Source organism: Moschus berezovskii, chromosome 2 (genome assembly GCF_049115385.1).
Source record: "Moschus berezovskii isolate FMDL1 chromosome 2, NW_MosBer_1.0, whole genome shotgun sequence".
NCBI lineage: Eukaryota > Metazoa > Chordata > Mammalia > Artiodactyla > Moschidae > Moschus > Moschus berezovskii.
The window spans coordinates 117,323,469-117,346,992 of NC_142461.1; the positions used below are offsets into that span (position 1 = coordinate 117,323,469).

Below are 23,524 nucleotides of genomic sequence, written 5' to 3' on the forward strand. Positions count from 1 at the left end.
TAATGACATTTAAAAAGATGACACATTCTAAGAAAAGTAGCTGGCCTTTCCTCATCAGACCACCCTGCTGCTTCTCATACTCTTTGATGAGCAATATCTGAAAAATTAAAATGGCAACAGAGAATATATTCAAGTGGACGTTTCCTATAAAATGAGCTTTTGGTCAAATAAATCATCCTGAAACTGTGCAGTTGTCTGCCAGGACAGCCATGGAAGTCAGAAAATTTCCTAACTGTATTATCACAAAGAATACTCCCTCCCTATTTAACTGCTCGAAAGTCTCTCTGAAAAGAAACCCACAGACAGGTGTGTCAGGATAGTGAACGATGCCAAATAAAGCAGCATAATGAAGGGTTTCCATGGGAGTAGGAGAGACTGAGGAAAGAATGTAAGAAATTACAGCGAAATCCTAAATATCAGAAGTGACCAACGGCAGTGATGATGGTAAGAAGAAAAAAGGAGGGCGGGGCGGGGAGAGCAGGGGCAATGCCAGAACCACTTCTACCCAGAGAGTTATTCAGGTTGGCGAGCTCAGCCCAACTGAATTATAACAGAGCTCCCAATCTCACCAGCTGTCCTGGGCTATAAACCAGAGCTCCATTTAGCTATAAATGACAGAAATTCCTGCCAAGTGATGACCTGACAGGATGTTTTTCCCCCAGTTCCATCAACCAGGGCTCTACTAGTGCAGCAAATCAGGATATTCTGGCTGGTGCATCAGCCCCAAAATCCTAAATTAGATGATCTGAGACTTTCCCTTTAGCCCAGAAATTGTCAGACAACATGTACTTCTCTGCCAGAGAAGTTCTAACAAAGCCCACACGGAATTAGGTAGCTAGATGCAAACACTATAGTTCTGGAGTGTCGGCCAGGGACCATGTTTCCTGCACGCTGCTATAGATGTTTGTCGAACAAATCAGGAAGGAAAGGTGAGTGACCAGAATATGAACTATATTTGAAGAGTTTTTACGATTTGAGGATTTAAAAATTATTTGTATTTATGCTGATGACTGGTTCATTTAAAAGATGAAGAAAAAGGTTTGCTAATTCCTGGACCATCAACAGCACTCATTTTCAACTCCCAAATGAGACTGTGAAATAATGAAGGACTGGGATCTGGTTCTTCCATCCTAGAATAAAAAAAGAAATTGGCACTAAAAATGTCCTTTTAAGCAGCAAAGGTGATTAATAGTGAAGACAATATATAAGCCAGTCTTCACTCTTCAGCTTAATTTGACAGGTACTTTACTAAGTTCCTATAACACACTTGGGTGAAAAAAATGTATATAAATGTAAAAAATGTATTAGGTAATTTTAGAGGCTCCCCTTTTTAAAAAAAAAATGAATCTAACTTTCACTAAAAGTTTTTCCTATAAAAAGAACATTCTTTACAATTATTTAAAAAAAAACCTGCAGCAAAAGAGACACAGGTGTATAGAACAGTCTTTTGGACTCTGTGGGAGAGGGCGAGGGTGGGATGATTTGGGAGAATGGCATTGAAGCATGTATATTATCATATGTGAAACGAATCACCAGTCCAGGTTCAACACATGATACAGGATGCTCGGGGCTGGTGCACGGGGATGACCTGGAGGGAGGATAAGGGGAGGAGGGAGGTGGGAGGGGGGTTCAGGAAGGGGAACTCATGTACACTCGGGGTGGATTCATGTCAATGTATGGCAAAACCAACCAATATAATATTGTAAAATAATTAGCCTGCAATAAAAAAATAAATATACTGATTAAAAAAAAAAACCTGGATGGAAATGTAAAACATAAAGCAAAAACACTAAGACGCTATTGCTGGCTGCTATGTACTTAAGCCCTAACCTGCGATGTGATGTAAGTTGGAGATGGACCTTTGGAAGGTACTTAGGGCTTCCCTGGTGGCTCAGAGGTTAAAGTGTCTGCTTGTAATGCGGGAGACCTGGGTTCGATCCCTGGGTTGGGAAGATCCCCTGGAGAAGGAAATGGCAACCCACTCCAGTACTCTTGCCTGGAGAATCCCATGGAGGGAGGAGCCTGGTAGGCTACAGTCCATGAGGTCGCAAAGTGTCGGACACGACTGAGCAACTTCACTTCACTAGGATTAGAAGAGTGAGACAGACTGAGCTAAACTGAACTAGGATTAGATGAAGTCATGAAGGTGGGGTCCTCATGATGGGATTAGTGCCCTTATAAGAAGAGACCAGAAAGCTGCTTTCTCTCTCCATCATGTGAGGACACAGCAAGAAGATGGATATCTACAAGCCAGAAAAGGGCCCTCATGAGGAAGTAAACCAAATGACACCTTGGACTCAGACTTCCTAGCTTCCAAAACTGTGAGAAATAAATGGCTGTTGAGTAAGCCACCCAGGTTTTGCTATTTTACTACAGTAGCCCAACCAGCCTTAACTGCTTAACCAACTAACACACCCAATATATACAAGACAGTGTCCTGGCAGTGGTTACTTCAGGGAAGCTTGGGTAGAAACTCTATGGAACTCTGATCGTGATGATTAGAAGATCACACTTGTTTAGTGTTTTGTTCCTACCTTCTCTTCACCATCTCATAGAACTTTATTTCGTTGTTCCTCAGTTCTAAGTTGGTTATTAAGAAGAGATATGAGGCACTTCTAAGGTCAATTAATTAAAAAGTAGACATGAGTTTCGGAGAAGGCAATGGCAAGCCACTCCAGTACTCTTGCCTGGAAAATCCAATGGATGGAGGAGCCTGGTGGGCTGCAGTCCATGGGATCACTGTGAGTCGGACTTGACTGAGCGACTTCACTTTCACTTTTCACTTTCACACATTGGAGAAGGAAATGGCAACCCACTCCAGTGTTCTTGCCTGGAGAATCCCAGGGACGGGGGAGCCTGGTGGGCTGCCGTCTTTGGGGTCACACAGAGTTGGACACGACTGAAGTGACTTAGCAGCAGCAGCAGCAGACATGAGTTTGAGTGAACTCCGGGAGTTGGTGATGGACAGGGAGGCCTGGCGTGCTGTGATTCATGGGGTCGCAGAGAGTCGGACACGACTGAGCAACTGAACTGAACTGAATATCTAAAATAAAATCCATTTCTTCTAACCCTTGGAGACCGCTCTCAGCATATTCAAAGAACTATTTTGAACTGATCGAGTTTGAGCCAATCTACTATTTATCATTAATATAATAGTTCTCAAACTTTAACGTGTAAGAATCACAAGGGGGTTCCTTTAAAAATCCTCTTCCTCTAAAAATGCAGATTCTGTGGGTCTCTGGACAAAGGAATCTACATTTTAAACAGACATCTCAGATGACCGATGAGTGGTATGCAACTACACTTGAGATCAACTGTTGCTCTATCATTACTGAGAAAACAGCCTCTGCACAGAGATATACTTTGCTTTACAACAGAGAGATATTCTTAAAAATTGTAACCAAATTGGATTTTTAAACCAAATTCATTTTCCCACAAGATGACTTTAAAACCTTAAAGACACTTTATTCATCCTGAGAGGTGGAGTGGTTTCTTTCACCTTCCTCAAGAGGTCAAATTCCATGCTCTTTTCTCGCCTCCCCTTCAGTCGTTAAAGATTTAATAATTTAGGAATTCATTCAAAGGAGCCTCATCATATACTCCATGTCTCCCCAATTTATCCATTTTATTCATTGAGAATGTCAGTCTTTTAAAAGTCATTGATTTGTAAATTATATCTTTGAAAACAAACCTTGAAAATGCAGACTATCTCTTTAGAAAGGTAAATGAATTTAGTCAAAAATAGTTTAAAAGAGAATTTCCTGCAGTAGGTTTTACCGCAATGTACTAGCTACAATAGTGTAAGATAAAGCTTCTTCAAAAGAAAGTATCAACTACGAGTAAAGTGTTCCATTAAAGTTTAACTCTATACCAAAAAAGTTCACACTTAAGGAAATACTTCTACTAAGTAATGCATATTTGATACAAGATTTCGGAAAACAGGAGATTTTTATTATCCCTTTCAGAGAAAGAAGAAACATTTTTTAAAGCACTCATGGACAACTAACAAACACCAAATAAAAAATGTCATTTCTAGTACCATAGATATTTAAGCAAAGTAAATACAGTCCTAGACTGAAGATGGCAAACTATATTCTAGTCTCAGTTTTGCCACAAAAAGGCCATGAGCCCTCTCAGTCTAAACAACCTCTCTGGGTCTAAATGTAATTTTAAAAATAAAAGTAACTCTTAGATTCCAGCAGATTAATAAACTCTGAAGTATTTACATCAAAAAGCATTGTGGCCTGTGATGCCTGTAATGTGCTTGATCAAGTGACATTGTTAAAACGTAACTGGAAACTTGACACTGCGACTAACTTACTATCCTGGTAGCCATCAGGTACATATCATTGCACTTTTCTTCTTTGAAAAACTGAATACTTTGATCATCTAAATTTTCACATACTGAGTTTTCTTAAAGCAAAATACATATGTAACACAATCTGTTTCTGCAAAAGAAAATAAAGTATTTTGGTCCTTCTTTCCAACCCATTGTCATTACAGACTTATGGGGAGAGGGGGAAAAGCAAAACACCTTTAATTAACTGCTGAAACAGCAGTGTCACAGTAATTACATCACAGAAATACTACTTCTTTCGAAAAATGTTCAAGGATATACTCCTGAGATTACTCATCCTCAATACCAACTTCCTTCTGTCTGCTCTCAAACGCATTAGAGCAAATATTTTCAATTTCAGCAAATATTAAAATAAGTTCACCACTTATTCTTGTTTCCAACGGAATATACCGAGTCCAAAAAATTCCCCCCAAATACAACAGGAATCAACACACGCATTGGGCAATTGCAGGAAGGCTGGGATGCACAGACATCTTGGTCAAAATAAATAAACTTTCCAGGATCTTTATTTACCGACTTGAGAAACACAGGCTTGGAAACAGCCAGCTAACTTCGTTCCCAACTTGGCATCTTAGAGAACCCTCCGTTTACAAAACACACAGGACCTGAGAGCCTCCCAGCCCAGAATTGGCCAGGGGAGCACACGCCCATCGGCCCTGCCTGGAGAGGAAACAATGGGAGAGGCGCGAAGGAGCCAGCCCGGCGCCCCGGGCGCCCCAACTCCGCGCCGCCGCCCGCGCCTGACACCGCCCGCGGCGTCCCTCCCCAGGCGCCCCCACCCCTGGGCCCCGGGGCGCGGCCCGCCTGCCAGGGCTGCACTCACCGAACAGGGTCAGGGCCATTGTAGCGGCGCTCGCCAGCTGCTTGCCGCCGCCCGCCGGTCCGCGCGCTCCTGCCAGGCTGGCCCGAGATCAGCTCATCGGCCCGGCGCGCTCACACCTCGGCGGGAGCCAGGAGGCGGAGGGGCGTGGTGGGGCGCGGGCGCGCGGGCGGGCTGCAGGCCGGGAGGCAGGGGGCCGCTGCAAGAGAAAAGTTATGCACGCGTTATCGTCAGGCGCACGCCGGCGCGGGGGAGCCCGCTAGCCCTCGGCGCGCCGGCACTTGTCGCTGCCATCCGTGCGAGAGCGGAGCGCGCGCGGGCGCCGGTACCTACGAGGCGGGGCGGCTTGGCCGCGGCGGAGGGGCGGCGCCGCAGTGGCGGCGACGGCGGGGAGAGGAGCAGCCTCGCAGAAGCCCCGGCGGGGTGCGCTTACCGCGCGTCCCGCGGCCTCGCAGACGCCATCTTGCGACCGCGTCTCCCGCGGGCTCCGCCGCCGCGCCGCCCCCCCGTCTCCCCGCGGGCGGCGCAGCCCCGCGCGTTCCCACGGCAACGGCGCGCGCGGGGGCCGAGCGCGCGGAGCCGCCCGGGCCGCGCGCCCCCGGGAGGCGGCCTCCCGGAGCCTGGCCGCAGCAGGGGAGCGGTGCGTGTCAGCCGAAATCCCAGGTTTGTCCCTGAATGGGATTTGTGGAGACGCACAACGGAGCTGTGACTCGAAAGAAACCCCCGAAGGATGCTCCATCAATACAAGGACCCAGCCAGGGTCATCTGGGGATCGGGTTCGTGTGAGGATATGCCTTTCCCCTGGCGCCTCCGGGGTTAACAGAGAGTCTGGAGCCCTTGACCTGAAGCTGCAGGACCCGGGAAAGGAGCCTGGAGTCAAACAGTGGCACTAAATGTTGCTTTCCCCTGGACTTAGGAGCCACTAAGAGTAGTTCTGGTCAGATTATCATATGTGAGGAAACAGGAGTCGGTTAAAAAGCATCTGGGAATACCTAAAATAATTTGTTATAAGGGCTTAAACCTAATTTTCTTCTTTTTACTTTGCACCTCTTTGATATTGTCTGGGGTGGGAGGGGGGGAAAATCAACATTTCTCACCGACTGGCACTTTACCACAAAAGATTCTTCCCCTGAGCTTTTTGCATTTATCTGATAATCACTGGCAACATCTTTCTTTCTGTGATATTCTCTGATCGCCTCTGTCTTTGCCTTGATTAAGGAGAAGCCATATAACGCCTTGAGATTATCAGCCAAAAGATGTTCGTGAAAAACTGAGTTACGATGGCTTTTTGTCGTTTTCATGTAATGTATTCTCTAGCTGCTATACTTGTGTCTTTTTTATTTTAATCCTCCTTTCTTCTTGTTTCTCTGCTTAGGGATTTGATACGTTTCAATATCTAATAATGTAAGATTTTCTCTTTGGTTCCCATTTCTTCCTGGCTTTCAGTTCCCAGATTCCCTAATATAATTTTCCTTTTTACTTTTGAACTAATTATTTTAAGAATATTATATAAATATTTTTAATATATCTTGAGGATCAAAATCATTATAAAAATGAAAATTACTCCTTCAAATAGAACCACAGTTAATTCATCATCCTTTCACAGCAGACTCAAAGATCAGAAGAAAAAGAAAAGCAGGTTGGAAGGAGGAGCCAGCCTTTTGTTTCGTATCAGTTAACTCAAGAAAAAAGAAATAGTAAAATAATTCAACATCAGTGGACAAATATTTAAGATGCTATAGGCTTAAAATTTTCTGATGTAGTCAAATGGCTCTCCTTTAGCCACTAATATTAACATAAATCTTGAAATCTCCAGAATTTTAAATCTTTAATGAAAAGGACTCGATTTTGAACAGGCTTTCTGCTCATGAAAAATTACAAGCACACAGTTCATGAAGATAAATGAGAAACTCGAGAAGGCTTTGTGGGACAGATTTTAGAACTGGGTAAAGATTGCTGTGGATCTGCTCACACAATAGATAAAGCTGGATCTAAAGACACCTTTTACTGTCTCAATCAGAAGTCCCCATACTTTGGGGGACCTAATTTCCCTTTGAGTCTCTAATAGAAATACTGTTTCCCTAGAAAAATGTTTATGTACATACAAACACTCACCAGAATTTTTTCACACAATTTCGGGGAGATTATGAAGGCTTTCCTGGTGGCTCAAACGGTAAAGAATCTGCCTGCAATGGAGGAGACCTGGGTTTGATCCCTAGGTCAGGAAGATCCTCTGGAGGAGGAAACGGCAACCCACTCCAGTATTCCTGCCTGGAGAATTCCATGGATAGAGGACTGTGGCGGGCTGCAGTCCATGGGATTGTGAAGAGTCGGACACGACTGAGCGACTAACACACCAGGGGATTACGGACTATTGAGGGAACTAAGGTTAACTCCAGATATATTTTGTAATCTAGGAAGGTTTTTGCCTTTATAATTAAACTGTTTTAAAATGTCCCTTTCACATAGAAGCATGGAACAGAAAAGAACCAAGATCCCCCAATACACAGATAAGGAATCTGAGGGTGCACTGGTCACAAGGTTTCCAAATTCATGCACTTGTATTGTGGCAGAATTAATTGGAAAAATCTTAGACATCTGGTCTTCTCCCTGACCACCTCCCTCACTCTCCATTCCCCTACCAATTTAAATGGTACGTGGTTTGAATTTAAAAAGAAAAACCTGTTTAGTATTAGAAGCAGAGTTGCAAGGGGGGTATGTTTTGTCCTCAGCCATTTTGTATGTTTGAGTCTTCTTGTAGTTTGGGAAGCTGAGTTTTGTTCAAAAGAATCTTTACCAACTCAGAACTGCGTTCGATCATGCTGAGAGTAAACATGTTTTTTTTTTTCTCCTCTTTGTTAAGCTCTCTTTGAGAGGTAACAGAGCATCAAGGTTTTGATGCTACAGCTGAGCTTGTTGGTAATTCTCTCCATGCTTTGGCGTGATATCCTAGGGGTGAGTCAGAAATTAACTGTCCTGTGCTCAGACTTAACCCTCCCATTGTATAAAGCCTTGGTTACTGGACCAGCTTTGTACTCACCAATGATGGCTGATCACAGCTGAATCTCAGTGACAGACAGCTTGACTCAGGTAAGATCTTCCCCTCCCCTTCCTCTTTTCCATACAAGTCTTAGCACCCCCACACCCAAAACACACAAACACGTACACACTTATTGCACACACATACACCACAAGATGTTTTTAGGATATTGTACTACTTTAAACAATACAGCTGAATGTTGCCATGTTTCCCTTTTTAAGCATCTAGCTTTCCATACGGAGAAGGCAATGGCACCCCACTCCAGTACTCTTGCCTGGAAAATCCCATGGACAGAGGAGCCTGGTAGGCTGCAGTCCATAGGGTCGCTAAGAGTCGGACATGACTGAGCGACTTCCCTTTCTCTTTTCACTTTCATGCACTGGAGAAGGAAATTGCAACCCACTGCAGTGTTCTTGCCTGGAGAATCCCAGGGACGGGAGAGCCTGGTGGGAGGCTGTCTATGGGGTCGCACGGAGTCGGACACAATTGAAGCGATTTAGCAGCAGCAGCAGCTTTCCCCAAGTCCTTTGACTTCCAAATGGTCTGATGCTCTAACAAAATGCTCTCTATTACTTTATCCAAGTGTTGTGTCTTGAAAATAGTATTCATTTTTATAATGTCACATTACCCAATCAGGAATAGAGTGTTTCTTTTCTCACTTAGCTGGAAACTAAGCAGTAGCCTTTCTGCTACAAATTCAATGCAAGGAAGGGCGTTACCCACTGGGGGTGATTATTATGGGCGGGGACTTAGATTGTTTATTAAAAGGGCAAAAATGAATTGACTTTTGAGAACATTTATGTTTTCATTCAAAGATTTAACTTTGTGCTTAGCACATAAGCACCTAGAAGGGCCAGATTTGTTTGCTCTGTTACTAAATAGTTGTTAGATTTTTAGACCAATATTCGACTCTTTCTGGTTCTTACCTTTCTTATTTGTAAAATAAAGGAATGGGACCAAGTTATCTCTAATGTTCCTTTTAGGTTTGGTTGTCATTCTGTGATATTTTGAAATATTTAAATCAACTGGATTATGGGTAAAACAGAAGAAGACTTTTATTTGAATATTCAGTATATTCCAAGTGTTGGTATATCAAGTAAATTTAAGTATCTTGTGTTACAGTTTCATAAATATCTAGTGTGACTAAGAAGTCATACTTTGTTAAAGCATCGATATGTGATTTCATCTGCAGTATGCTACACCGATGTATTTATTGTATAGAGAGCAAACTTTTTTTCAGATTTAACAAGATTAAAATTAAAAGAGTGCACTGAACAATCCATTTCAACTGTACTAAAAACCATTTTCTCATTTTTATTTGTTTTGTTGACTAAACAAAACTTAGAAAACCCTTTGAGTTTTTTTCCTACGTTTTAAACTAATGACTTATCACAAGTGTTTTGGGTTTTCATTTTGTTACTCATTTAGCTTCATTCCCGTTGGTAAACATTGATTCGTTTCTCAGTTTTGAATGAAGCAGAAATTAATGAGGCAGCTTCTGCCTCACAATAACAAGTTAAAATTATAGCACTTTATCATGTCAACACAGCTTTAAACACTAGGAATACCAGTGCTATTAGCTCAGTTCCCAAAATAGTGCAGAATGTTTGCTGTGGAAGAAAAATATCACAGAGTATATTTCTGCAAATGTGATAGAAACTTCTATTCTTCAGTTATACTGATAAAGGTTCAAATTCTTTATTTACAATATTCACAATATCTAACATTCTCTCCTATGTTTGTGTTACCAGTTAAAGTATTTTTTTCCACAGTGTGAATTTACTTCAAGTCGCTTTGGTCTGTTTTTAATAATGTTTTCCCTAAACACTTAATCCAGATGAGTCTCCCCACCCTCCTCTTATCTGAGGCTTACCTGATGTTTGTGTGGCATTTTATGATTCATAAGTAGCATTTTCACTGGGCAAAGCCATTTGCTTTATAATGGAGGCAGAATTCACTTTGAACTTAGGGATTTAGACCATGAAACTATTTAGCAGGGGGAAGAAAATATTTATTTCATCAGCTGTTAAATTGGCCTTCAAGCTTGGATTATTCATATTAATGTTTAGGAGAGTTAATTGTATTCTGTTGACCACCAGAGGGTGCCTAAATTATATCCAAAGGACCAATTTTGGATCTTAGAAATCAAATTTGAAAAACACATAAAAATCCTTGAGAACCGAAAACAGTTTTCGGTTCTCCTCCATAGTGCTTCTTATAGTAGCAGAAGATAAATCCCGCCAAAATTATACTAAAAGGAGAGGTGGCTGTTGGCTGGTTGGGCACTGATTTGTAATTGCATATTACTGACAAACTGCACATTTCTGAGCAGTGCTTGCTTAGTTTTCATTATATCACTTCCAAAGTTATAAAAGGGCTTTGTGTGTGTGAGTGTAGAGGTATAAAGAGAGAGGAAATTGAAATTCAAAAGCAGAATGAAAAGGTTTTCTATCCCTGACCCAAGATAATAGATTTCTTGTTAATTGCTTAGCTTGAAGAGGAAGTTTTAGTGCAGTACATGACGGGATCACAGGTATTATTATGAACTCTAGGTGAGAATCTTCTGAATGTCATATGTCCTATTTGTAAAATTTTGTGGTAGAATTTATTTTGACAAGTCAAAATGACCACTGGTTTTGAGTGATCAGGGAAAAAGCGTAAGAGTTCTGTTTTTAATTTGTTTTGAATATACGTTTAAAATAATACTTATTTCCTTGTAAATAGTATAGCAGATCTTTTGGAAATTTTTTTGTAGGTTTAAAATCAAATACATTTTCAAATACACACTAGACAAAAGTACAGCGATTATGGCTGCTCTCAGTAAAAGTTTTTGTTCTGAACTATAATCATGTTATAGTACTTTAAGCCAACATTTCCATTTGTGTGTATTTTTCTGAGATCACCAGGCATATCTAATGCAGAGTGTAGCTAAATGTCTATTTGACTTGAGCAGTTGGATTGCTGCCAGATTTTGTTTCCAAGAGGGTATAAGAAGGTTTGGCTACAAATCAATTCTCCCTAACATGGCCATGGTTTTACCGGTTAATGTGGGTGTCTACAATAAGATGACTTACTCAAGCTGAATACATTGTAAGTTATAAATCAGCAAAATAGCTATGAACTCTGGGTGAGAATTACCCAGTCTCTAATTAAGCAACAGAGCTGAAAAAGAGGGAAGTGTATTTCCATGATTGAAAACAATCTGAGTTTAAATCTTATCTATCCCTGTGATGGATTTTTCATAAAATTCCTTTGGATATTGTTGTAAAATAGGACTTGTATCAGATATTTAGGACGATGTGCCAATTGGAATTTATCCATCCATCCTTCATCCAATCAACAAATATTTACTGAGTACCTGTGATATACCAGGCATTGTGCTAGATGCTGGCAAAGGAGTCAATGATGTATCAAACATGTATCCAGATCTTTGAAAATTTGCAGCTCCTGGGGATAAGACTTATAAATGGAACAACGAAAGAGCCACAAGAGGGGCACAGATTAAATACCCTGGGAATTCAGAAGAAAGATTATTTCCATCTCATGAAATGCATGAAGGCTTCATGAAGAATGAAGCTTTGAGGTATGGATGGGAATTAGGCAACCAGAAAAGAGAAAGGGAGAGGTGAGGTTTAGATAAGAGGAAAGAGGCAATTGTAAGAGAAGAATGGCAGGCAGGGCAGTTTAGCTCCAACAAGGACTCATGGGTGAAGAGACTGGAGATGCTGATGGGGGACATATGTTATAGGATATCCACCTTATACTATACAGAAACACTTCTTAAAACTCCCTTTCCTCTTTTCCCGTCTGAGCCCACAGCTATTCTGCAGCCAAGCACCCTCAAACCTCCCAAATTCTCTCCCACACCTCAGCCTTTATGGCCTTCCTGTGCTATCCCTATTTTCTGTTATGCAGATTGATGTCTCTGGCTTCTGTTTATTTTCCTTAACTTTTGACTGGTACCTCAATTCTTCACTATAAAGGGAATTCAGGAACTGGCCCTGCAAGCAAATAATCTACACCCTTGCCTTCAGGCCTTTTAGTTCTAGTCTTTCTCTGACTTTATCTCAATTCTGCACCACAAAAAAAAAAGCATAGAAGGGCTTCCCTGGTGACTCAGTGGTAAAGAACTGCCTGCCAGTGTAGGAGATGTGGGTTTGATCCCCAGTCCAGGAAGATTCCACATGCCACAGAGCAACTAAGGCGGTGCGCTGTAATTATAGAGCCAGGGAACCGCAACTACTGAAGCCCGCATGCCCTTAGAGCCCGTGCTCTTAGAACCTCCGCAATGAGAAGCCCCCGCTGACTGCCACTAGAGAAAAGCCCATGCAGCAACAAAGACCCAGCACCGCCAATAAATAAATTTAAAATTTTTTTAAAAAAGCATATAAATCTGGCCTTTTCATTAGAAGATGAGACAATAAGACAGAATTCTAATACATTTTGTCCAGTGCTTAAAATGAGTACCAGCAACTGTGTGAAATACTTTTTATATACATTTTCTCATTTGAACCTCACAGAAACCACATGGGATAGAATCTTAGAATTCAGGACTCCCAATTCAGAACTCCAGTGCTGGGTAACTGGAGCACCTCTCTCTAATAAAATGTTTAGCCACAGACATATTATGATCATTGGTATGTTTGTGTACATTGCCAATGCAGGAGATGCAAGAGACGAGGGTTCAATCCCTGGGTCGGGAAGATCCCCTGGAGAAGGAAATGGCAACCCACTCCAGTACTCTTGCCTGAGAAATCCCACGGACAGCGGAGTCTGGTGGGCTACAGTCCAAAGGGTCACAAAGAGTCAGACATGACCGAGCAACTGAGCAGACACACATGGACCAGGAGCTCAGATGTACAGAGCTGAAATCCAGTTGATAAAGCAGACTACCAGTATTTACAAAACACCTATTATGAACTCAATATTTTGCAGTGTTTTTGATAGAAACGTTTACAATGTGCTTGTGGCAGACCAAATGAAAGCAATATTATTGAACAAGTGTGGGTGTGCTAAGTTCAGTCACGTCCGACTCTTTGCGACCCCATGGACTGCAGCCCACCAGGCTCCTCTGTCCATGGGATTCTCCAGGCAAGAATACTAGAGTGGGTTGCCACGCTCTTCTCCAGGGGGTCTTCCCCAACCAGGAATTGAACCCAGGTCTTCTGCATTGCAGGAAGATTCTTTACCCTCTGAGCCAAGTGGGGTTAATTTTTTTTAAATGCCGGAGGTGGCTGGTCTTGTAGCTCTTGCCATCACATCTCTCAGGATAATGGTGACTAGAGGGGAGACAGCTGGCTAAGCAGGAGAGAGGAAGGGGAAGAGGTCCTTAGAACTTGCCTGTTATGGGACCATTAGTCCTACCATCAGTGCCCAGACAGTGCTCACCCAGGAACTGCAAGGGGTCAAAATATAAGAAGTCCTTCAGTAGATGAGTACCAGGCTGAAATTTATTTTACAGACAAGATTTTAAAATTCCAACCTGAGATGGAATAACTAAATTCCTGTTGAGTGTAGATTGTAGCAATGAGAGACTTTGTAATACTCCCTATTTTCTGGGCTTGGGTTAGCTGATTCCTAGGCTTTAAAAACACTGGAAGTGCCCAGTACCTTTTAAGCTGTTAAGGGAAACCAGCTGTCTTGCGGTATGTCTTCCTGTGTTTCCTGTGTTTCTTCTGAGGAACAATGCAAATTGAAGAGAGATAACCTCCAAAGACAGGGTAAAATAAATTGCTAGTTTTAACAAAGAGAAGAAAACATCCAGAAAGAGCAAGAGCTCTCATATCCGGTCTTCACTCAGCCTGGCCCTGCCTCTGTGTTCTCCACCCCTTTCCAGTCTTCAGCACTAAGATTAGTTCATCCCTCTAATTTCAATCAAAGTCTCCCTTGAGTCCCAAAAGCCTTTCCTCACAAAACTGTGGTGGGAAACATTAGATTTTGTACCATTCAACCTGCATTTTATCCCATTACTTAATGTCACAAAATGGCTAATTGATTTCTCCAGCTGCTTTTTCCTTTTTTTTTAACAATATAATCTCCTTCAGGGAATAGCGATGTTTGCTGTCTTACTGTAATCAGGGTCAGACATCTCTTAGAGTGAGGGGGTCAGGTTGGATGGTGTGCACATTCCCCATGACGTAGACCCTCAGGACCTAGAATCTGTGCCCTTCTTTTTCTTCCCCCCAAAGTTGGGAGTTAGAATTTAATTTAAGTGAAAATATTTAATGCCAGTTCTTCTTTAGGCCCTCCATTAGTTTTCAAGCCTGTGCATCCCTTGGCATTATAGGGATATGCTAATACAGATACTTGGTTAAAGCAGAACCTGTGTATATATATACACACATATACATGTATTGATATATATAGACATATGTGTGTTATATATAGTGTTAAAATATATAATGATATGTTAAATACATACTGTCAATACATATAATGATATTTGATACAACATAGACGTGTAATGAAATTGTTCAGCTGAAATCCCAAAGCAGTCATTTAAACTGAAATTCTTTATGAAGTCACCCCAACCAGAAGTAATAATTCTTTTAACTCCCAGAGAACTCGGGCTTTAAGTTCAAGTATGCGTCTAAAATCACTCTACATTTTTTATAATTATTTGAGTATATATATATGCAAATATATAAAATACGTGAGGGAGGGTGAGGTGTTAGTCACTCAGATCCAACTCTTTGTGACTGCATGGACTGTAACCCACCAGGCTCCTCTGTCCATGTAATTCTCCAGGCAAGAATACTGGAGTGGGTTGCCATGCCCTTCTTCAGGGGATTTTCCTGACCCAGGGATTGAATACAGGTCTCCTACATTGCAGGCAGATTCTTCACCACTGAGCCACCAGGGAAGCCCCATTAAATATGTACTTGTGTGAGTATATAGAAATATACACAAGTAATACCCAGACACATACACGCACATATCTACCCTTCTACCCACTGGATCCTTAGCTTAAAGTAGGATTCGGTTGTGTTTTTCTTTATATTTCCCAGCCCATAGATGCTCAGCAAAAGTCAGTTGCATATATTAATGTAAATATAAAAGCTAATTCAGTGATTTCAAATAATCTCCATGATGAACCGCCCAGTGGGAAGCATGCTAGGATATTGATAACCTTCTGGTTGATGGTCTACATTGCCCTGCTCCACCCTGTATTTTGGCAAAAGCAAGTGTAAGGTTTTGTTTAAAGTTTGCACTTACAACTTGGACTCATGATAAAGGATTAAGGAGCACCAGGATGTCAGAAGATTACTTGTAACTGCTGAATATTTGGCCTTTCCATGTTTCAGTGCAATTCAGTGCAATAAGCTTTGCAAAGTCAAGCTGGTCTTTCACACCAGTTCTCAGAAAATCTCACCTTATATGAAGTCTTTCTATGCCCTATACCTGGTGGCCCTTTTTGTACAGAGGACCAGAGCCAGATGCCTATGTTTTCCTTTTAAAAAATATTTCAATTACAAAAATGTTATTTTTCTACACATAACAATTACAAAGATATATACGCAAAAAGAAAAAGAGGAAAGAGAAACCATTGTTAATTTCACTAGCAAAAAATAGCTACAGTTAACATTTTAGTTTATATCCTTTGAAAATTTTTTTCTCTGGCTTTACAGATGTGGCGGGCTTCCCTGATAGCTCAATTGGTAAAAAATCTGCCGTCAATGCAGGAGACCCCAGTTTGATACTTGGGACGGGAAGATTTCCTAGAGAAGGGATAGGCTACCCACTCCAGTATCCTTGGGCTTCCCTTGTGGTTCAGCTGGTAAAGAATCTGCCTGCAATGCGGGAGACCTGGGTTTGATCCCTGAGCTGGGAAGATCCCCTGGAGAAGGGACAGGCTACCTACTCCAGTATTCTGGCCTGAAGAATTCCATGGACTGTGTAATCCATGGTGTCGCAGAGTTGGACATGACTGAGAGACTTTCACGTTCATGTATAGATGTGGCACATGCAAGCGTGGATTTGCCCCTTTCTCTGTCTCCTTGAATCCAATGGTTATAGCATGCTAGTACTGTGAGACTTTACCCTCTACCATAGTTATTTCGTAGGTCTGTGGATGAACACTGACCCAAGCTGGGTCATTCAGGATTTCTCTGTCTTTGGGGATGAAGCTAAAATGTTTAAATTAGGGGCTGTTGGAAGTCATTTTTGACTGTGAGGAACAGGAAACAGAAAACAATCCAGTATGAAAGAGTTGCATTAAAAAATAAAATGAGAGAAACCCCGACAGCATCTAGCCCAATTATTCTTCATCTTGGAAGAAGACACACTTTAAGTTCTGTAGGTAGAGTAGATGTTGTGGTGTCCTACCCATATCCTCCCCATCAGGAGTGAAGTATCCATTCCCCCAGAGGCCAGGAATGTCTGTTGCTGATGACTTACAGCTGAGTTGATCCCAGGACCCGCCCTTGGACAGAAAGAGCTGCTTGGACTAATGTCACACACCTTCTCCACATAGGAGCAGCCTACATCCAATGATTGGTTGATATGTGGGTATAAAGGCCTGGGCTCCTTGCCTCAGTATTGGGCAACTCCAAAGCTCTCCATGGCATTGACCATGGCATTGATTATAACATCTCAATTTAACCTTGCCCTCTGTCCAGTTCTCCTTTCTTCACGCTCTTACAGGTATTGATTTAAAGAGGGTCATCTGTTAAAATCTCTGCATGCAAATCCCTATCTCCATGTTTCCTGGGGAGCCAGACTATAGACAGTGGGAATGGCAGAGATATCTAAACATTCCACATAATGCATTCTCCCTTTTACCCTTGTTATAAATCCTTCCACCATTATTATTTGGCCCAGAACAAGTGGTTTCTTGGTTTTTTAAACCAAAAAGGTTCTAACTAGTATATTATTTCCTTATGATAAATTTCTGGAAGTAAAGTCAATGTTACACTAGAGATACAGATTTGTAAGAATTTTGATCCCTATTGCCACATCATCCTTCAGAAACTTGTACCACTTTACATTCTCATCAGTAGTTCATGGAAGCAATCTTCCCAGATGCTGCACAACACTGATGTTATTCTCTTTTTATTCATTTATTCAACAGTTGTCTATTGAGTGGCTGCTGTGTGCCTGCCTATGTACTGAGGGCTAGAGATAAATCACTGCCTTCATGAAGCTTGCATTCGAGGTATGAAAAGATAGCCAAATAACAATTAAGTGAGAAAGCTTTATACTGCAAAGTGGTTAAATACTATAGAGACATATAAAACAGGAGGAAGAGGCAGGGTGTCCATTTCAAGTACAGTGGTCAGGGAAGCCATCCAATGAGATGGTGACTTTTCAGCAAAGGCTTGGAGGAGGTGAGGGAACAAGGCATGGAGATATCTGGGGAAAGAGCATTTTTGGCAGAGGGAGCAGCAAGTTCTGGAGGTTGGATAACACGTTCATTCAGACAGCATCAACCAGGCCAGAGACTGGAGCAGGGAAGTTGGGGGAGGCAAAGGGAAGAGTGAGAGGAGAGGTGGTTACTGAGGAAATGGGGCTCCTACATTGTCCCAGGGATTGTGGCTTTCTCTGGACAAGATGGAGAGGTTGGAGCACAGGAGTGATATACTCCAACTTATGATTCAAAAGATGCCCTCTGCACCACAGCTAAAGGGAAGTCTGATACCGCAACGGAAGATCCCTAGTGTCTCAACTAAGACCCAATGCAGCCAAATATTAATAAGTAAAATATGTTTTAGAAAAGGCACCTTCTGGCTGCTGTGTTAAAGACTCCAGCAGCCCCCTCTACCCACCATCCTCAGGACCCCCAGTGAACGCCGAAAACTGCGGATAGTACTGAATCCTAAATACACTGTGTTTTCTTCTATCCATACATACCTGGGATAAAATTTAATTCATAAATTAGGCATACTCAGAGATTAACAATACCAATCATAAACTGCTGCTGCTGCTGCTGCTAAGTCGCTTCAGTCGTGTCCGACTCTGTGCGACCCCATAGACGGAAGCTGACCAGGCTCCGCTGTCCCTGGGATTCTCCAGGCAAGAACACTGGAGTGGGTTGCCATTTCCTTCTCCAATGTGTGAAAGTGAAAAGTGAAAGTGAAGTCGCTCAGTTGTGTCCAACTAGTAGCGACCCCATCCATGGACTGCAGCCTACCAGACTCCTCTGTCCATGCGATTTTCTAGGCAAAAGTACTGGAGTGGCTTGCCATTGCCTTCTCCGAATCATAAACTAGAACAATGGTAAAAATGTGCTCTAGCAAAGTTATGTGAATGAGGTCTGCTGCTGCGAATCCCAGGGACAGAGGAGCCTGGAAGGCTGCCGTTTCTGGGGTTGCACAGAATCGGACATGACTGAAGTAATGTGAATGAGGTCTCCATCCCCAGATGTCTTGCCGCATGCATGAATTCAGTGCCTTTCCCATCTTAACCAAGCGCTGGTCATGCACGGTGGCTGCAAGTTTGCAGTTTGAGGTGAGACTGCAGAACCAGCATCATTCTTTGTTTCCTTCTTACCAGAGATCTCAGCAACCTCGGTATACAACATTTTTCTTTCTTTTAAGTTGAGAACTTTCACCTTTTCACTTAAAGAAAGGGGGAGGCCAGTCAGGAGACGTTGCCTAACTGCTAGACCAAAAACAGTATTTCATTGCGGTTTGTTTTGCACTGAAAGATTTTATATATAAGTTGATTGTTTCTAGTTCTTCTATTGGGAATGGCCTATTTTTAAGATCTTTGCTGATGCTTCTATTAGCATATTACCTTTTGTTATGGTTTTCAGTGATATCAAGAATGTAGCTCTTTGCATATATGTGTAGTTCTCTGTCCAGAGTTATTCTTTTCTTTAATCCTGTTTGTGTTTTTTTTTTTTTTAGAGAGAGAAAATTTTAATTTTTATGAGGACAGATTTAAAAATAACTTTTCTTTTAGGGACTCTGCTTGTGATATAATATTAGAAGTATTTTGCCAAGATTATTGCTTCATCCTAGGCTTTTTTGTTTGAAAGCACAGGGAGCTGGCTTAATTAAAGGAAAACTCAATTCAATAGTTGTGATTTAAACTGGAATCTGGAGGTAGGAGATTTAACAAGGCTACATGAGATTCTGGAACTGGAAACTAAAACCTTGCCTGTAACCAAAGCATCATTTCCATTTCTCTAAGTTTTCCTGTTCTCTGTTCTCTGCTTATCTCTAAGCATCTGCTTCATTCTTCTCTGAGAAATGGTTTATCCACACTGTGGCCACCCAAGTTTGAGCACCGCTGACATGTAGACTAGTATCTCTGTGCTCCAGTTTCAACTCATAGGAAAAAGAAGCTAATTCACACAGTCCATTCAGTAGTAGATTGGTCTATCTCCCTACCCCACTGCCGCATGACAAATAAGCTACATCCAGGGAGTGGTGGAGTCACCAGCTATAAGGGGCTGATCTTGAGGAGGGCACACGGGGAAAGGAAAGGACATTCTCAAATAGGAGAAGGGACACACACATTGAGCGCACCACAAAAGAAGTACAATCCACATTCTTCCAAATTTCATTCTACTTTCATGGTTTAAAATTTTCCATACATCGAAACCAATTTTTATGGAGGATATGCTTTATAAATATCACTTTATTTTATATCTTGTTGCAAAAGATTAGCCACTTGTCCCCAAAGTTTGATAGAAAAGTTGAATTTGTGTCAGAAACGCTATTGATATGAGCCAGATGTCTTATATCTTGAATTGCTTAAAGTAATTTGACTATTTGCTATTTAAATATTATTTATCTAATTGTTTGAAATTCCTCTTGGTATATCAGTGTCAATTATGCCTCAGTATGTGCTTTGTGAGTGCCTTGTACTGCAAGGAGATCCAACCAGTCCATTCTAAAGGAGATCAATCCTGGGTGTTCATTGGAAGGACTGATGCTAAAGCTGAAACTCCAATACTTTGGCCACCTCATGCGACGAGTTGACTCACTGGAAAAGACTCTGATGCTGGGAAAGGTTGGGGGCGGGAGGAGAAGGGGACGACAGAGAATGAGATGGCTGGATGGCATCACCGACTCTGTGGACATGAGTTTGAGTGAACTCCGGGAGTTGGTGATGGACAGGGAGGCCTGGCGTGCTGTGATTCATGGGGTCGCGGAGAGTCGGACACGACTGAGCGACTGAACTGAACTGAACTTAACTGATGTGCTTTGTTCTCAGCTGTGTCCAACTCTTTGTGACCCCGTAGACTGTAACCTGCCAGGCTCCTCTGTTGATGGGATTTACCAGGCAAGAATACTGGAGTGGATTCCCATTTCCTTCTCCCAGTGATCTTCCCAACCCTGGGTTTGAACCCGTGTCTCCTATGTCTCCTGCATTGCGGGCAGATTCTTGAGCTGGCAGAGCTCAACCTGCTGAGCCATCAGGAAAGCCCTTTTTTTTGTTGTTGTTGTTCCTTACCAATTAAAAAGAAAGCCAAAGAATAGAATCAGACCAATGTGATTACCTTATGGTTGAATGACACAGGAAAGATGGGAGTCACCACCAGCCCACCATGTTTGAGGAATTCTTTTATAGATCTTGGTGGAAAGACAATTGAATTCACCACAGAGAAGCAGTTATAGTGGAAAGTGATAGGGAAGATGCCTGTCAGTTAATCTCATGCTACTGGGATCCCTTAAGGTGCCCTAGCTGTTCTTGCTGGTGAGCCTCATTCTTCCATTGATTTGATGATTATAAAAGCCACCCCATGCCGTCCAGGACATTTCCTTTGCCTTTGAGGTAGCCAGCAGAGGCTTGTAACCAAAGACCTTCATCTGCTAAATGTGGCTCTTGTTTACCTCTGCCTGGTGGGCCACTCCTAATCTTCTATAGAAAACAAATCCCACCCATCCTCTAACCACTTGGCCTCTAGATCCTAAATCAAGTAGATCCTCTAAATCAAGGATCAAGTAGATCCTCTAAATCAAGATCTACTCCTCTTACACTTTGGATATAACAGACCCCTCCTTTCTGGCTGGCCTGAGCCTGGTTTCTGTCACTTACATCTGAAATCGCCCTGCGCCCAATCCCCTCTCGTCTGGCCTGTATGTGTATCAAGTGCCAAGTATAAGACTTGGAAGGCAGCAAGCACTGGTCAATAAATAAACTACTATGCTCTTAAAATCAAAGGCAACTTTATAAATCTGTAGATGACAGAGAAGTGGAAACGTTGCTTTGAGCAGCGTAGTGGTTAAGGCTACCTCTCCTGGAGCCAGACTACCTGGCTGTGAATCCCAGCTCTGTACATGAATATCAACTCTGTGATCTTGGGCAAGTTATTAATGTCTCTTTGTCTTATCTTCTTCAACCCTAAAATGTGGATGATAATAGGATATATCTCATAAAGTGGTTGGGCTTCCCTGGTGGACCAGACAGGAAAGAATCCTCTGTAATGCAGGAGACCTGGGTTCAATACCTTTGTCAGTAAGATCCCCTGGAGAAGGGCATGGCAACCCACTCCAGTATTCTTGCCTGGAGAATCCCATGGACAGAGGAGCCTAGTGGGCTACAGTCCACGGGGTCGCAAAGAGTTGGACACGACTGAGTGACTAACACAACCACAGCCATAAAGTGGTTATGAGGATTAAGTTCATTAATTTACAAAAAGCATTTAAACAGTGCCTGATACATGCAAGGGTTCTAAAAATGGTTTTGCTTTGATGCTGATCATTTTTTCAGTGACAGAGTCAGGAATGAAAAAGATTTCGATGTGCCCTCAAGGATTAGTATGCTAAAATCTTGGTTACTAGTTGCAGAATCTTAGATGAAATGCCTGCTTTCCCTGAGAATCCATTTTTTCACTATTAAACTGGCACATATAAAGTCCCATGTGCGTGTGTGAGCTAACTCACTTCAGTCGTGTCTGACTCTTTGCGACCCCACGGACTGTAGCCTACCTGGCTCCTCTGTCCATGAAATCTCCAGGTAAGAATACTGGAGTTGCCATTTCCTCCTCGAGGGGATCTTCCCAACCAGGGATCAAACCCCGGTCTCCTGCATTGCAGGCAGATTCTTTACTGTCTGAGCCACCAAAGAAGCCCCATAAAGTCCTATATTGTGGCTCAAATAATAAAACACAGGTGGTTTAACAGAAGTTCATTTAATAAGGACCTTGAGTCTGGGGAGAGGCATGGGGTTAGCTGACCACAAGCTCATTTTGAGCTAATACAATGTCAAGGCTGTCTTAAAACTTTCAGAAGTCAGACAGGTTTGCAAACAGTAGTGTCAATTAAGAAAGATTACAATGCTTGGGTCTTTGCTCAGCGTTCAAGTACAGATTCAGCACTTTGATAGGCTGGAGAGTGTCTGGTAGAGAGCTAGACAGAAGTGAGGGATATTTCAACCAGGTAATTTGAAGAACAATCAAGAGCCTTTAAAATGCTTGTTCTGAATAACAGGAGTCGAAGAGAAAATGAAATAAAAGGTACTCAAAAGGTTGTCCTGTGGCAGAGGGATGGCACTTCACCTGACATTCTCCAGAAGCCCTGGGGAGAAGGCCCTTGTGGCAGATCCCAGCTCAACATGAGTACATGCTCTTTACCATGGAGAAGGCATTGGCAACCCACTCCAGTACTCTTGCCTGGAAAATCCCATGGACGGAGGAGCCTGGTAGGCTGCAGTCCATGGGGTTGCTAAGAGTTGGACATGACTGAGCAACTTCACTTTCACTTTTCACTTTCATGCATTGGAGAAGGAAATGGCAATCCAGTCTAGTGTTCTTGCCTGGAGAATCTCAGGGACGGGGGAGCCTGATGGGCTGCCGTCTATGGGGTCACATGGAGTCGGACACGACTGAAGCGACTTAGCAGCAGCAGCAGCAGCTCTTTACCAACTAGAGCTGTTTAATGACGGAGAGGGCTGCCTTGCAAAGCCACAAGCCCCTGACCCTGAGAGGAACTGGGTGAACCTTAGTTTGTGTGTGAATGTGTTAGCTGCCCAGTGTGTCCTACTCTTTGGACCCCATGGACTGTAGCCCCCCAGGCTCCTCCATCCATGGAATTCTCCAGGCAAGAATACTGGAGTGGGTTGCCATTTCCTTCTCCAGAATCTGAGCTTAGGGAACATATTAACAAAGAACCTGAAATGTAGGAAGGATGGGTCATTCGTGACTTCTCTGTTTCATTTCACATTCTGAAAAAACATTCCTTTATTTTTGTTTTTTAGATTTAAAAGAGGTCGACTAAACACTTGACTGATGAGTTGCAACTTTTGAAAAGAAGGATCAGCTGCATATAAGGGTTGCCTTTTGCCCTAATGGCAAAGAGTCATGATTGCCTCCCAGGGCAGAATGGCCCAGCTGGTCCTGTCTTCAGGATCATGCCAA

The 23,524-nt window shown here is 42.4% G+C and overlaps 1 protein-coding gene across 2 annotated transcripts in view; it reads right to left on the bottom strand.

Annotated features, from left to right (window-relative positions):
• CHN1 (chimerin 1) overlaps nt 1-5,686 on the bottom strand; it is a 212,560-nt gene extending 206,874 nt beyond the window's left edge. Inside the window, exons 1-2 of one of the 2 annotated variants that reach the window (XM_055397656.2) lie at nt 5,511-5,686; nt 5,181-5,376 (exon numbers count right to left, since the gene is read on the bottom strand). In XM_055397656.2, coding sequence (XP_055253631.1) covers nt 5,181-5,199 — 19 coding nt within the window. In that variant the 5' untranslated portion in view covers nt 5,200-5,376; nt 5,511-5,686. The remainder of the gene's footprint in view (nt 1-5,180; nt 5,377-5,510) is intronic. The other variant, XM_088830214.1, reaches the window with a different exon arrangement.
• Nucleotides 5,687-23,524: the final 17,838 nt, after the last annotated feature.